This window comes from Vanessa cardui, chromosome 6, assembly GCF_905220365.1.
Source record: "Vanessa cardui chromosome 6, ilVanCard2.1, whole genome shotgun sequence".
Taxonomy (NCBI): domain Eukaryota; kingdom Metazoa; phylum Arthropoda; class Insecta; order Lepidoptera; family Nymphalidae; genus Vanessa; species Vanessa cardui.
Window position 1 is genome coordinate 13801808 of NC_061128.1, and position 15949 is coordinate 13817756.

The 15949-nt window shown below is 36.1% G+C and overlaps 1 protein-coding gene across 2 annotated transcripts; it reads right to left on the bottom strand.

The window, feature by feature from the left end:
- Positions 1 to 1108: 1108 nt before the first annotated feature.
- LOC124530313 (poly [ADP-ribose] polymerase) lies at positions 1109 to 15796 on the bottom strand. Of its 2 annotated transcripts, none has more exons than XM_047104426.1 (20): positions 15561 to 15796; positions 14938 to 15079; positions 14341 to 14498; positions 14082 to 14263; positions 13785 to 13998; positions 13490 to 13592; positions 11725 to 11911; positions 10684 to 10903; positions 10044 to 10148; positions 9854 to 9959; positions 9422 to 9584; positions 8723 to 8879; positions 6221 to 6379; positions 5485 to 5621; positions 5087 to 5223; positions 4549 to 4709; positions 4126 to 4246; positions 3607 to 3766; positions 2358 to 2531; positions 1109 to 1848 (listed from the first exon to the last, which is right to left on the bottom strand). In XM_047104426.1, exons 1-20 carry the CDS (start codon positions 15669 to 15671, stop codon positions 1776 to 1778), a joined length of 2970 nt encoding a protein of 989 aa, XP_046960382.1. In that variant the 5' UTR covers positions 15672 to 15796; the 3' UTR covers positions 1109 to 1775. The 2 variants fall into 2 exon arrangements, with proteins under 2 accessions (XP_046960382.1, XP_046960383.1); XM_047104427.1 differs by lacking the exon at positions 15561 to 15796 and adding an exon at positions 15467 to 15545.
- Between the last annotated feature and the right edge of the window lie 153 nt (positions 15797 to 15949).

The following is a 15949-nucleotide window of genomic DNA, read 5'->3' on the forward strand; positions in this document are numbered from 1 at the left end:
CTTTTACCATCTAAATTACCAAAAAAAAATAGAAATATTGATAAATATATTATTTCAAATTACACTTCACCAATTCTTTATTAACCAGGAACGGGGATAGAGGTAGATATCTTTCTTGAGGATATCAAATTTAATTTTGAATGTGAAATAACCATTGACTTAATGATATGTATGCTCTTAGATTAGCCGTCTAAAATTAAAAATGTTTCAGTGACGGAAAACAGAATAAAAGCAGGAAAAGTTCAGTGATTAAGCAGAGACGATCGCGCAGATATGTCACGACACTTTTTATCTTTTTCCGTTTGTGATGGTATTAAGAATATTAGAACAAACTCATATAATCAATATTATAAATTTGGGTTGGAACCTAGAAAAAACAAAGAACAATCAAACTGTTATTGGAGAAAATGTATGCTAAGAGAAAACTTTATTGTTCTCTGGATAGTTTTTACAAAGAAAGAAATCATTTAAAAAAAAAAGAAATTCTTTTCTAGTTGTACCACATCTGTCAAGTAATCTATGCCGGCATGTTGGTGGTACTACTCCTCCTAGGAAAATGTAGTAAAGAGTAAGCGAAATGCAAGTAACTGACGTTCATTACATTAAAACACAAAGCGCATATAGATCATATTATTGTCGTTTTTTTACCCACTAAAAAAATAAATGTCCGAATTTACTGAGAGGAAAACAAAACGCTGCTTTCATCAACCGTCTCTTCTGCTTATTTTTTCGTATACAACAAATGAGTTGAGGGCAACTGACCGTTTTGACCTTAGTATACACAATCTCAGTAACGGGCTATGCATCACTGATTATCCGATATCTAGAATCTCGCATTTTTTCGGGTTTTGTTATCTAGTTATCGACAGGTTTTGATATCCGTACTTATAAAATTTTACATTTTAATTAAAATCCGGTTACTCAAGGTTAATTACTATATTGTAATCAGGAGAAAATGGACTGTAAAGGAGAAAAAGTATTTGCAAATTATTAACAACAATGATAATAATAAATCATAATAATGCAAAGATATAATATAAATATAACATTATAATAACAGACTTCTGAAAATGCTTGTCATGGTAAGGTAAATGAAATAAAAAGCATATTCAGAAAAATCAATTTTTATTATTTCAACAGTATAATCATAATATCGAATTCAGATGATTATCATTATAATATGCAATTATGCATAATTTTTATCAATGTAACGATAACGTGATGATTGTATTGAGTAAAAATTAACAGATAAAAAAATACTAAACATAAAAAACTCCTCCTCAATTACACATTCTTGATAAGTGTTTACATAAAATTGATTACATATACGTCAAGATACAGAGCCACTATGAGATTATAACTTTTATTTGACATCTGTATTTCCCTAACAAAGTAATCAAATTACCACACAAGACATCACTGAATATAACTGGCCATTGCACATACATTCAATCATTATGTATATCCAAATTAACTTTATTACTGTAATGAAAGTAATCTTATCTTTGCTGCTGCAAAAAAACTTAATATAAAATTATAACTGTGAATCTCAAATCAGATCTTAAAAATATGCTCATATTGGACTGGAAATCTAGACGTGTATATAATCAAAGACGTATACAAGGAATCATTAATATTACCTCCATGTGAATGTAATAATAATAAACAATATAAAACCAATTATCATTCCAATTGTAATTGTTTTATAGACCTACATAAAAATAGTTAAGAATTAAATGGTAACAAATAATGATTAAATGCCAGCATTAAGTAATTTAATGTACATAGTTGAACTCCATTTGTACCAGGTACTTAACATTCACTTGCGCGACGTCGTATACGATGAATCTGAGGTGATATGTTGAGGAAATATATGTAAACAATGAATTTCACAGTAAATTTTGATTTAAGTCATTATAAATCATTTAAGAAAATGTTTTTTTTCTTGTAACCTTAAAAATGGTAATTTTGATGTAGAAGAAGTTGTAAAAACCGGAAAGGGAAGTCACTAGTTATAGCAAAGTTTTGGACCCTTTTTCTTCCACAAAAGAGTGATTGAGGCGTCTTAGCTTGATACCTAATTTTTAATATGAAATCACTGACAATACTTACTTAAAACTGCTCACAATCAGATAGCATTTTCATTAATTGATTCACTACTATCGATTAAAACTCGTCCCTGAAGAGGGTACCGTCTTGAGTGAGCGGGACCTACTGTATTACCCGCAGTAAGCTCATACACATAGGTACATAAAGAGGGTTCCGTCTTCTACGAGTGAGCGGGACATCTCATTACCCGCAGTAAGCTCATACACACACACACACATATCGCAAGCCAGTGTCAGGCAAAAGGATACTCGTTGTAGAGCAGCGAGGTGTCGGTCTGCGCGGGCGCGGGCGGGCCGAGCGGCACCAGCACGTCGCGCAGGCGGCGCGCGCGCGCGGGGTCGGGCTGCGTGCTGCCCACGCCCCACACCGAGTGCACGCCGCTAGGCAGCTTCGTCACGTTCTCGGCGCGACGGCACTCCTTCCTGCCCAACGACACACGCTCGTTTAGTCACCAGATCCCACGTATATATAAGTAAAAGTAAAGTAAAGTAACAGCCTGTAAATTTCCCACTGCTGAGATAAGGCCTCCTCTTCCATTAAGGAGAGGGTTTGGAACGTATTCCACCACGCTGTTCCAATGCGGGTTGGTGGAATGCACATGTGGCAGAATTTCGATGAAATTAGACACATGCAGGTTTCCTCACGATATTTTCCTTCACCGCCGAGCATGAGTTGAATTATAAACACAATTAAGCACATATATATAGTGGTGCTTGCCTGGGTTTGAATCCGCAATCATCGGTTAAGATGCACGCGTTCTAACCACTGGGCCATCTCAGCTCACGTATATATGTAATATCAATTATGTTTAAAGGTATAATTGGTATATGCTAAATGGTCCATACCGTGGGTAGAGGTCGCCACCAGCCAAAGACAATAGGCTATTTGACAGTGTGAAAATGAAATTGTGAATTATTGTAATCAGTGTATATTATGAGTTTAAAAATGGTTATTTACTAACGAAACTTGAAAATAATACTTAATTTATTCAAAAAATCAATAAATAAAAATGCATTTTTTCAAACAATTGTCACGTGACACAAAACGCTCCTGATTGGCCAGGGCTATGATGAAGTCACTTTCTTGTAAACCTTGCTTTTCTACTAGATGTAACACAGATTAAATTACAGCAAAGTGACGTCACCGACCCCATTGCAGCGCCATATTGTCCAAGTAGCGTTTTCGCGCGTTATTTAAATATGGAATTTTTAATATGATATTTTTCGACAAATATGTACTAGAAATAAAAAAATCAACTTTTACTGGGTTCCTTAACCTCTACTAAGTAATATAAATTTTTTATGGATTTTAAAAACCAGTCAAATGGCCTATTGTGTTGTACTAAATATTAAACATACCTTACCTCGCCAATAGGCCACCACCCTTCGAAACTAAGATGCTACGTCCCCCTTCCTGTAGTTACACTGGCTCACTCACCCAATAATTATACTAAATATGTATTGCTGTTAAATGATGAAATATCTGTTGTGGGCTTACATGTTTCCGAGAGCCACGTCACTCAGCAGTAGCAGCCCGACGTTGTTTCTCTTGTCCGTGCAACAGTAGTTAGCAGATTTAGAGACCATGTCCGCGAAGTAGATGCCTTTCCCGAACATGTATCCGGTCACTGGTGCTTCCGGTGGGGCAATCCGAAGACCTGTAAAATAATCCAATATTTATTGTATTAATTATATTTGGAACATTTATATATTTTTTACGCTATTGGTTGGCGGACGAGCATATGAGCTATCTGATGATAAGTTACCACTTATGTGACCACTACCGCCCATAGTCAATGGTGCTGTAAGAAACATTAACCGTTCCTTTCACCAATGCACCACCAACCTTGAGAAATAAGATGTTATGTCCCTTGTGCCTGTAGTTTCGCTTGCTCACTCACCCTTCAAACCAGAATAAAACAATATCAAGTACTGTTGTTTGTTTGTTCTACCCAGAATGGGCTTGCACAAAGCCCTACCACCAAGTATATCACATTTAGGTATAGATTTAGCTGACCTTGGGAGAGAATTCCGGCGAAATTGGTAACACGTGAACCGTGCCATAGCAGCCTTCTGTTGTGAAGTTTTTTAAACGGCTTGAACCGTTTCTCTTCTCCTTCACGAACAACTTGGAATACCTGCATAATAACATATCATGTTTGTTATTCTTAATAATTCTTATTTACTGTGGTTGCTATTTTTTCTGGGAAATTGTTAAAATATTTGTCATTTTTTGTTTGTTGAAGCACACTTACTCTTAATTTAATTATTTCTTGCAATTTTTCTTATCTTACTTACAACCTGCAATGGTTCATAAAGATTTGAAGGTTGTATAGTGAATGCAATTACCAATAATATCTAATAATCACCTCAGGTTTAGTCGGAACCACCACTAAAAGAATGATACTTATGAATATATATTAAATTATGAAGCACCCACCTCTTGCACTTTGAGGGTATAGCTGGAATGTGTAGCGGCGTGCGTATTCTTCACATATTCCAGGATCATTTCGAATTCTTCGCTCTTTTTATCAAGAGGAGTGATTTCTGCTTTCAATTTCCGATAGTGAGCCTCAATGGGACTTACACCATCATCGCTTTCTGAAATGTAACACATGAAATAAATATAGTTCGCTCGCGTTATAGGATGTGTTGTCATGTGTTAGGCCAAAAAATACCCTATGAGCATTCTTGGAGTTCAAGTTTGCTTCATATCATATTATTTATCATATTCATTAAATTCAGTTCAGGGGTTTGATCGTGACAGTGCAACGGACAGACAAGTTACTTTCACGTTTATAGTATTAATATAGATTGATGAAACAAACAATGCAATCGTCACTGTAAGCACTATGGGCAGTATTCTTTAGTATTGAGTTTGTGCTCATCGGTAAAGTACAAATCATTATTCTATGACATATAATTGTTTTTATTTTTAATCACCTTTTGCAATGAAATATCAATTGTAAATAAGTTACCTGTTTTGAGCAAACTGTAGGCGATTTCAATCTCCAGTAGGTTATCTAACATTTCCGTTTTGTTCTTAATAATTTCGACAGTATTCAGTAGTGGAGGATTATCAGTTCCAAAACTATGTGGTACTAATGTGTAAAATCTAAAAATATTTAGCAAGTTGATATATTACATTTTTATGAAAGATATTAGGGGTTAATTATGTAAAGTAATATCATATAGTGTCTAAAGAGAATTTTATACATTTAACAGATGAAAATTAACATTAATAAAATAAGGGCATTTGATTTTATTCATAGTTTTATTAAGGTATAAGCAAAGCAATGCTAGGGTATTGCTTAAAAATAAATTTAAAGAGGAATATTTTATAAAAAAAAAAATAATTATATATAGTAAGTTAAACCTGTTTGTAGCGTCGATGATTTTGTTTTCGCTCGTAGAACCTTTCTCGATATATTTAAGTAACTCGGACAGAACATTGTATCCGGATTTAATTTGTTTCTTGGATAATTTTCCGAGAGGCATTTTCTCGGTATCAAGCTAAAACAGTAACAATATATTACGCTAAATTATTTCAACTGTCGACGTTCAAAAGAGGTAAGGGTCATTAAGGCTTATTCATAAGTGATTAACATTGTATCTGACCTCAAATATATTACAAAGAAAACAAAAAATACAATAATTACAGATAATCAATTTTGGTGAAGTAATAGATTATAATTCCTTCTAGATTTAAAATTATTTCAAATTAATATGATTGTACTAAACAATTATATCACATGTTAAGAGGTTTCTCTATCATTTTTATATAATAAATAGAATATTGTACAAAGTTTTTATGCAAGTTCTTACTCAAAAGTGTAAGATATTACAAATTTCATATTCAGCTTTAGTCCAGTCTAGGTGTATCTATAGTTTGTTCGCGTTAAGAATGCAGCGAGTTGTCATTGTTTACCGGCCTGACTCCGCCCCCTGACCAATCAAATGATGAGTCAGGCCGTTAAACAATGACAACTCACTGCATTCTTAACGCGAACAGACTATAAGTGATTTTAGATGCTATGTCATTTGTCCCTTAATTTTCCAGCTTTTTGCTGATTGGACCATATGATTTTGTCTATGCCCGCAGTGTATCTCACCTCAAACTCGAGGAGCGTCTTCTTCATGCTGTCGATGTTGAAGATCCTCTGGATGAGATTCTGCACGGCCATGTCCAGCGAGCACTGCGTGTCGACCTGCAGCGCCGCCGCCGGCTCGTCGCTGTAGTCCATGTCTATGGGGTAGTACGACTCCGGCATCTGAGGGGGGGAGGGGGGTATGGCTTAAGGCACTATTGCGGGACTTGTTCGAATTATATATGTCGGCGCGGAGCCACGAATTTAAGAAAAACACGTGTCCAGATATGATTATTTTAATAATTTAAAACTGTTTCATTATTAAATGAATAATTTTTAGTGAATTTCGTAAATTTAAAATGTTAAATTACTCTGAAATATTTTAATGTTTGTAAACAACTGTTACTGCTGCCACCATTTTTGTTATAAAAGATCAAGCGCCCGCCGGTATCGACGTTCACCCGGTAGACCCCGACCACCTCTTAAAGGTGGACGAGGCCGTAAATCGCATAAGCTCCGTGCCACCGATGGACGAGCCACTGACTCCGACGTCAGTCGACGAAATCGAAACGATCGTCAAAGCCCTTCAGGTTAAAAAGTCTCCCGGTGCGGACCGGATAACCAATAAAGCGATTAAAAGCTTCCCGCACCAAATCATTTCTCTCCTGGTGCTAATATTTAATGCCCTTCTGGCAGGATGCTCCTTTCCAGACCAATGGAAAGAAGCCATAGTAATAGGGATCCCAAAACCAGGGAAACCTAGGAATCAGCCCACGAGCTACCGACCCATCAGCCTATTGAGCACTCTCGGAAAAATATACGAGAGAATTCTACTAGCGCGAATCAAGGCCATCGTTCAGGCCAAACAGATCACGATACACGAGCAATTCGGCTTCAGAGCCGGACACTCGTGCGTCAACCAGGTCCACCGCTTAACGGAAGACATATTAAAAGGCTTCGCCTACAGTAAAGCTACCTCCACAGGAGCTCTATTCTTCGACGTAGCGAAAGCATTCGACAAAGTCTGGCACAATGGTTTATTATATAAACTACACTTACTAGGGCTGCCAGACAGACTCGTGCTCACCATACGAGACTACTTGACGAATCGCACCTTCCGCTACAGAGTAGAAGGAACCCTGTCCTCACCTCGCCCTATCAGGGCAGGAGTCCCTCAGGGCTCCGCGCTATCTCCCATTCTTTACTGTTTATTCACCAACGACATTCCGAAGGCCACTCCAATGGTCAACCTAGCCCTCTTCGCGGACGACACCGCACTCTATACGACCTCAACCTCGACTAAGGTCATCACAAAGAGACTCCAATCCGCAGCCAACGCACTAGGCAACTGGTTTAGGAAATGGAGAATCGAAGTTAATCCGGAAAAAAGTGTAGCAGTACACTTTAGTAGAAACCCCAGTTACATAAAATGGAATCAGGGCCAACCGGGAGACATTAAAATATTAAATAAACCGATACCGTGGAAACCGGAAGCGAAATACCTGGGGGTCACCCTAGACAGTAGACTAACTTTCAAATCTCACGTAACTAGAGTCCGAAACAAAGCAGCGTTCGTACTAGGAAGACTGTATATGATGTTATGCGGGCGGAGTAAAATGTCCCTTAGAAATAAGACGACACTATACAAAGCCTGCATTCGTCCTATCATGACCTACGCGAGCCCTGTCTTTGCTCATATCAAGGCGACGCAAATCAAAAGATTGCAGACCATTCAAAATAGATTTCTCCGCATTGCCACGGACTCGCCGTGGTACATCCGAAACGTAGATCTCCATAAGGACTTCGACATCGATTCGATCGCGAAGCATCTCAAAATACTATCGACGGCGTATTTTGAGAGAGCTAAAGAACACAGCAATCCGCTATTAATAGGTAATATTCCGAATAGACTCAGGCGACCTATGCACGTCCTGAACGACACAGACGATAGCCTCACTATCGCAAACAAACCATTTGTAGGGAATAACACACTACACACCACACACCCACAGCGTTTCCGCCGGCGGAAACGAGGACCCAGTTATGCGACGTCTCGGAGGCGGCCGAGACGTCAGTAAATTCACTCAGTGTTAGAATCACTCCCCACCGATTTCGTTCTGAGCCGAGGTGCGATCTCATAGGAGACACCCTCAGGACGAACTTTAGTTTTAATTTAGTTTTAATTTAGAGCCCCGCGCTCAACCTCAGGGCAGGGGACATTAGTTCTCGCCCGAAAGTCAGGTGACGCTGTGAAGGCCAGTAGGGCCAACAGCAATACACAACACAAAAAAAAAAAAAAAACGGTATCGACAGACTTGGTCGAGCCGTCGGAGCGATCGGACCGTCTCATATTTGAATAAATCGGAGAGGATTATTTCCTGAGTTTTATTTCATACCACCGAAGATGGTTAAAGATCGTAACTCTGACACTCGTGACGTCAGCTATGCTGACGTCATGTTTTTTAAAAACATGCTGGGGCATGCTGCTCCGTTATATACGTTATACCGAATTGTTCCCAGCCTCACCTTGACGAAGTTTTGCCGCTCCTCCCAGGGGTTTTGCGTTCGTTCCATGTAGAGATTTTCAAACTTTTCAATTGCCTCGTTAAGAGTCTTGCATTCTTCCACCTTGTTGCCTCCAATCGGAGTACCGATTCGACCCCAAGATCGGAACAACCAAAACCTGTAAATTTATTGTTATAAAATTTTATTCTTTTCTAGAAATGTTTGAGTGACAAGAATAGGCTATTTGACAATGCGAAAAATAAATTGTGAATTATTATAATCAGTTTATATTATGAGTTTAAAAATGGTTATTTACTAACGAAAGTTGAAAATAATACTTAATTTATTCAAAAATCTATAAATAAAAATGCATTTTTTCAAACGTATGTCACGTGACACAAAACGCTCCTGATTGGCCGGGCTTATGATGAAGTCACTTTCTTGTAAACTTTGCATTTCTACTATATGTACCACAGATTAAAATACAGGAAAGTGACGTCACCGACCCCATTGCAGCGCCATTTTGTCCAAGTAGCGTTTTTGCGCGCTATTTAAATATGGAATTTTTAATATGATATTTTTCCGGCAAATATGTACTAGAAATAAAAAACACAACTTTTACTGGGTTCCTTAACGTCTACTAAATAATATAAAATGGATTTTAAAAACCAGTCAAATAGCCTATTGGTGTACTTAGTAGTACTAAGTAATTGGGCTCACTTATTCTTGCCGTCGGCTCTGAGCACCTGCAGCTTGTAGTAGGAGTTCTTGCCGGCCACCACGTCGGTCTTGGACAGCACGGCGGTGTACTTGGAGCCGTCGGGCGCCTGGTACACGTGCGCTACCTCCTCCAGACCCGAGTCGGGGTCCACGGCCGTTCCACCTGCCACGCACACATAAGCATTAGAAATTGTTCTTTCAAAGCGGATCGGGTCACAATTTTACATTAACCAAATGGGCCTTTTTTGAATTGTCATACAAGAAAAATCAAACAATTTTATTTTTTATTTTAGACTGATTTTATTTAGCCAGCTCTAACCAAGGTTTGAGGCAGGATGTCTGTAATCTACTATGTCAGATAGCACACATTATCATTTACACTATAAATAAATATGTCTTGTAGTAATATTATTTTGAGTGTCAAACTTTCACCTTTAATTTTCAGTTTTGTAATAGTAGATTTGGATTTCGCGTACATGCTCCCAGACTTTTGTATAGATTTTCCATCAATTACATCTTGAGGAACACGTTTTGTCGGCTGTTGAAACAATCAATGTTATTTATGTTTAAAAAAATAAAACAAATGAAAAACAAAAATCAAACATCCCTATGTTCTACTTACGTCAGATCCCCAATCCGCAATATTATTCTCTCTAATAAGTTCCAGTGACTTACTAACACTTCCATTACTGGGATCGATCAGGTCCAAGAATGATTCTTCGACAACCTAAAAAACATATCCTATATGACTTTATCAATAATCTTTTTGTAATCTATTTTAATATTGTACAACCTAGGCAAGCACCGCTGATTCAATTGCATAATTTGTCTTTATATATAATTCATCTCGTACTCGACGGTGAAGGAAAACATCGTGAGGAAACCTGCATGTGACAAATTTCATAGAAATTCTGCCACATGTGTATTCCACCAACCCGCATTGGAACAGTGTGGTGGAATATGTTCCAAAACATTCTCCTCTAAGGGAGAGGAGGCCTTTAGCCCAGCAGTGGGAATTTACAGGCTGTCGTTGTTGTTGAAAGTAACTCTGTCTGTCTGTTGATCTTTCACAACCAGACAGACAAACAGCTGAACCGAATTTGATGAAATTTGCTATGAAGCCAACTTGTACTCCACAAAAGGATACACTACTTTTTTGCCTGACACATGACAACCAAGATCTCAAAATGCGAGCGTAGCCGCGGGCGTATTGTAGTCAACTATAAGTCTTTATATATACTTATTCAATTTAGAAATTTAACCTCAATGTCTTTATCTTGTATTTCTTCCATCTTGGCGTTCATTTTTTCTAACTCACTCTTGGTGGATATCACAGCTGCCAGCGTATCCGTCAGCTTATTCACAACTAAGCCTCCCAACTTCAGAACCCGATGCTTGATATCCTCTTTGGGAGTTTTGAATTTGCCATAGATGAAAAATTGAAGGTTCTTCAATGGCGGAATCGGTTTGTCTTTCTGAGAACTAACATCATTGAAAATACATTTACACAAAAAATTATAAGAATCATAATGAAAATTAAGTATACTATTTAATCAAAGGAATTGAAGTTTATCAATAAAAAATTGTTTTTAATTTTGTATATGTTTATCATTTTACCTCTAAGTGGCTAGTAACTCTTATTTGTTCTCTAAAATTAATTCTATGTTAAATTGTCAACAATCATTTTTACTTTTCTGCACACCTATGGCTAGAGCCACGGCCATCTTCAAAATAATACCATAACCAATTTTCTATGTGCATATTCACTGAGACAAAAATCGCCTTACACTATTTATATATAGGATTACAAAAGTATGTGCATTAAGAAATATTTACAAACCAATATTAACCAACCAAAGAGCTGAGATGGCCCAGTGGAAGAGCTGAGATGGCCCAGTGGTTAGAACGCGTGCATCTTAACCGATGATTGCGGGTTCGAACCCAGGCAAGCACCACTATATGTATGTGCTTAATTTGTGTCTATAATTCATCTCGTGCTCAACGGTGAAGAAAAACATCGTGAGGAAACCTGCATGTGTCGAATTTCATCGAAATTCAACGTGCATTCCACCAACCCGCATTGGAACAGCGTGGTGGAATATGTTCCAAACCCTCTTCTTAATGGAAGAGGAGGCCTTATCTCAGCAGTGGGAAATGTTCAAGCTTAACTTTTACTATACTTTTTACTTAACAAACCAATGTAAACATACCAGTCAAATTTATGAATACTTATAACTTATATAATAATAATTATAACTTCACTAAAGTGAAGTTTGTACTAAAATACAAAGTATCAAACTCACGCTTCTGGTTCCTCCTTCTTCACGACCACAATGCTCGGAGGCGGTTCGCTCTCAAATATTCGATCGCTACACTTTGACTTAAACTTTTTGAATACTGCATGATCTTGGAATGCTTTAGGAACTTTCATTGTGTTTCTCTTAGGAGTTTTAGTTGTATACCTACATTTCGACCATTCGCTTATATTTCCTACAAGTATGCAAGATAACGAATTAATATGAAAACAAAAATAAAGAAAGAAAAATATAATATATATTTTTAATATATAATATATACTTTATTTGGAGTTTGGTAGGGCTTTGTGCATGCCTGTCTATAATCGACCTCCGTGGTCGAGTGGTGTGTACACCGGTTATCATGGGTACGCCACTCCGAGGTCCCGGGTTCGATTCCCGGCCGAGTCAATGTAGAATATCATAAGTTTTCTATGTTGTCTTTGGTCTGGGTGTTTGTGGTACCGTCGTTACTTCTGATTTTCCATTAAACAAAAACTTTTGCGATTTACATTGGGATCAGAGTAATGTATGTGATGTTATCTCATATGTAATATGTAATGTAATATATAATCTATTCCAAACGCAAGAGGATAAAAGCCAAACAAACAACCATTGACGTTCAATTGACGCAATAGTCGAGAGCTTGTGTAATCATTATGAATTTTCGAAAATGCCGCTCTGAACGACGGCGAAGCTATTATCGAAAACTTTATAAGTAACATTCAAATGTTATAGTTCTCCGAGTTGCTTTTAGGCTAAGTCCGAGTGGGCTTAGAGTAGTAGATGTCATATGAGACATAAATGTTGTGCACTGTTTTGTACATTGTCTGAAGAACATACAGAAGGGCTTTAAGAATTATAACCTATAACTAAATATAGAATCTAATTAAATATATAATTATCAACGTTCATTTGTTTTTGGAATTGTTGTCAGTCAGAATAAAGGCAAGGCAGTCTTATGATGATCATGAAATTTTTTTCTAAACATTCCTATGACATTATATGAAACAATAACGGCTTGTTCAAGGTCTATTTGGATAGTGCTGATCTTCCACAAGCCATACACGATCTTCACGATCAGAGAGCTGTCATTGACATGCTGCATACCACGACTAGTCCTGGATGTATTGCCGCGACATCTGATAATACGTTGAATAATAACGGACTAAGAACCGAGCCTTGAGGAACCCCTACAGTGATGGGTAAAGGCTCAGTATCGCCAAAATCGGCTCCAACCGCGGAACCGGAACTACGATATGTGTCTCTGATAATATCAATACAGGTTTAAGGCACGCCTTCGAATTGCAACGCCCACCAGATGCACTGATAATGAACACAAACAAAGGCCTTCTTCAGGTCTAAGAATGTATTATGTAAAGCTGTCAATTTGGTCATGTAAGTAAGGGCAAAAAAGCTGTCCATAATGCCTAGTCCTGAAAAGTGGACTAGTGTCTGTTTGTAGTAAATAAAATAGCTGACCTATTGGCAAATAGCAAGAAGTATATAACTCTTTCCTTAATGGGAGAGGAGGCCTAAGCCCAGCAGTGGGAAATTCACGGGCTATTACTTTATGTAAGTATCAGGTTTGTGTATCTTTATTCATTCTTTGATTGAAAAAACTATAGGTAAGTACAACCGACTCATCAGATATTCTACTGACAAATGTTTGGTGGAGCACTAATGTAATCATTGGCTAATACATAAGATGGCCTCATTCACCTCTCTTTAATATATATGCATATACATAGTAAGTTATATATCACTGTAGTACCTGTACACTTATAGTTAAATGTGTCTAATACAAGTTGCCCTTTACAGTCTGGACACGGCTCGGGAACTCCAAATGTCATAATATCAGCCAAATGATCCAGACACTGAAAATGAAACAATACATTTTCTGTAGTAACAAGAGAAAAAAAGGTTATATGAAATTATGATTAACTACAATTTTAACAGCTTTGGTCTATTAGCTTAGTGCCATATAAGCTCAATTTTTTTTCAGACATTTAATCAATATATTCAAATTAAACAAAGAAATCAAAAATAAATTGATGTTGATAAATTACCTCATCACGACCTTTCAGCACTTCTTGTAAATTATCTTCAAGCAAGTCTTGCAGGTCATTCTTAGAGAGGTCAGAGAGTGCACTGCGATATTTATGGAATGATTTGTTTTGTTTTTCAATTTTTTTTTGTAAATCCTTTTCTTTTTTTATATCAGCTTCATCTTTAGGTTCTAACTTTAACTTTTTCACGGGCACTTCATCATCTTTAGATGGTCTTTAACATTTTATTACACAAATTATTATTTGAAACAGACTGATTATTATATATTATATTGACAAATAGTAATAAGTACATACTTAATCGCATCCTTAACAGTTTTTTGATCTTCCTTATTGAGACTCTTGAAACCTGGAAGATCTTCACCACCAGCCAAGAATAAATATTCATTTTTTTTCTCAGCAAAACAATTAAGATGATGCCAATTAGGATGATCTCCATACTTTGGATCATAAGCCAATTTCGATACTCTTATTTCTCCCTAAAAATAAATTACATAATGTCATAATACTTAGTTGCTTATAAATGTTATATCATAACAATCTATAAATGTCATACCTTACAAATTTTAATATCACAATGTTTACATGTTGCTCTACTTGACTTAGAATATTCTATAGAATAATTTGCAAGAGCTGCCTTTTCACTGTTGTCCCTTTTATTAGACTTGCCTTTTTTACTTTTCTCAGCAGGCATCACAATGCCTGATGGATTACCTAAAGAGTATATGTGATAATTATTTAATTACATCCACATAATGGATTTCAAACTAATTTAGATATATTAATAAAGCCCTAACAAATAATATTCATTTATTAATACATCCTTTACTGCACTCCAACATAAGAACAAAGTACTTATTAAAATTAAAGTCAATAGGTTAATACTGTCAGCAGCATTTATAGCAAAGATTTGCACAGTAACTATTAATTACTTAGATTAATAATTCGTATATGAATAAAAATAACACATTACTCAATGAAAGGGAGAGGGGGGTTTATTGTTAAAACCTCTACTAGGGAACCTCTAATTAAGCCGGGAAAATAACTTAAAAATGTTAATGTATAATATGAAATGAAATCACAGCAATAATTTTATGATAAAAATAATTATTTAAAAATAGCTCACTATTGTAAAATAAATCATAATACATACCCAGCATACTCTTTATTCTAACTTGATCATCATTCTTAAGTTTATTAAAATTAGCAATTTCAGCAATACTTCCAGGACATTTCTTCTTAAAGAAACATTCTTCATGGTGCCAATTGGGTTGCTTGCCATCATGAAAAGCTGACTAAATAAAAATTAAATAAAATTATCGTCAGCTTTACTAATTGACACTTTTATTCATTCTACAAAATCATAAATCGACAATAATGTACGACAATGCATTGAAATTCAGTGTGTATATTCTACTGATAAGAAAAGACTAGAAACTTTTTAAGCATATCCAATAACATTAAACATTTACAATCCCCATATGTAAAAAATAAATAAAATTGTAACACTTTACTACAAGTGGAAAATGTTTTCATAGCAATTAATATATATTTCACTTGATTTCATTTAGTTAGGTTTTTGTTATTATTTACACTGCTATCTTTAGAAGACAATACTACTCACAAGTTTTTGACAGATTCAGAAGTTTTTTTAATAACGAATGATTTTGTTTAATACTTACAATTATACTTAATTAAAATAACCTTAAGAAGCTGATAACCTATCGTACCGGTACATAAATAAGGGCTCACATAACATCATGTTTAACCATTTACCTGCACCATTATTGCTATTCGCAAAACTCCTTGGTCTATTTTGTTTTTACACGCTTTACATGCCGCCCGACCGGACTTAGCATATTCAACTTGATAAGGCAAATCAGACATTTTAAAGTTACTACGGTCTTGTTTCAGTTTTTCATTAGTTACCTAAAAATATTATTTATTGAATTAAGTTACTACTACATTCAAAAGTGCGGTCTGCGACCATCAATGAAGTTTAAATAAAAGTCTATGGCTTGAATTAAACTGCCAATTGCCATCGACAAGTTCGACAACACTCAAGAACGAGTGATAAAGTGTTAATAAAAAGATTAATTTAAACAATAATTAAATACTTCATGGGTTAAAGTATTTTTGTAAATTTTTTATAGATGAATTTTTTA

Bases quoted from the DNA above. Each gene is read 5' to 3' on its own strand.
- LOC124530313 (XM_047104426.1), bottom strand. From the start codon at position 15,671: ATGTCTGATTTGCCTTATCAAGTTGAATATGCTAAGTCCGGTCGGGCG. The intron at 15,080-15,560 runs GTAAATGGTTAA...ATTTTTATTTAG, and splicing joins GAATAGCAATAATGGTGCAG to TCAGCTTTTCATGATGGCAA. The intron at 2,532-3,606 runs GTAAGCCCACAA...GTCGTTGGGCAG, and splicing joins GACGTGGCTCTCGGAAACAT to GAAGGAGTGCCGTCGCGCCG.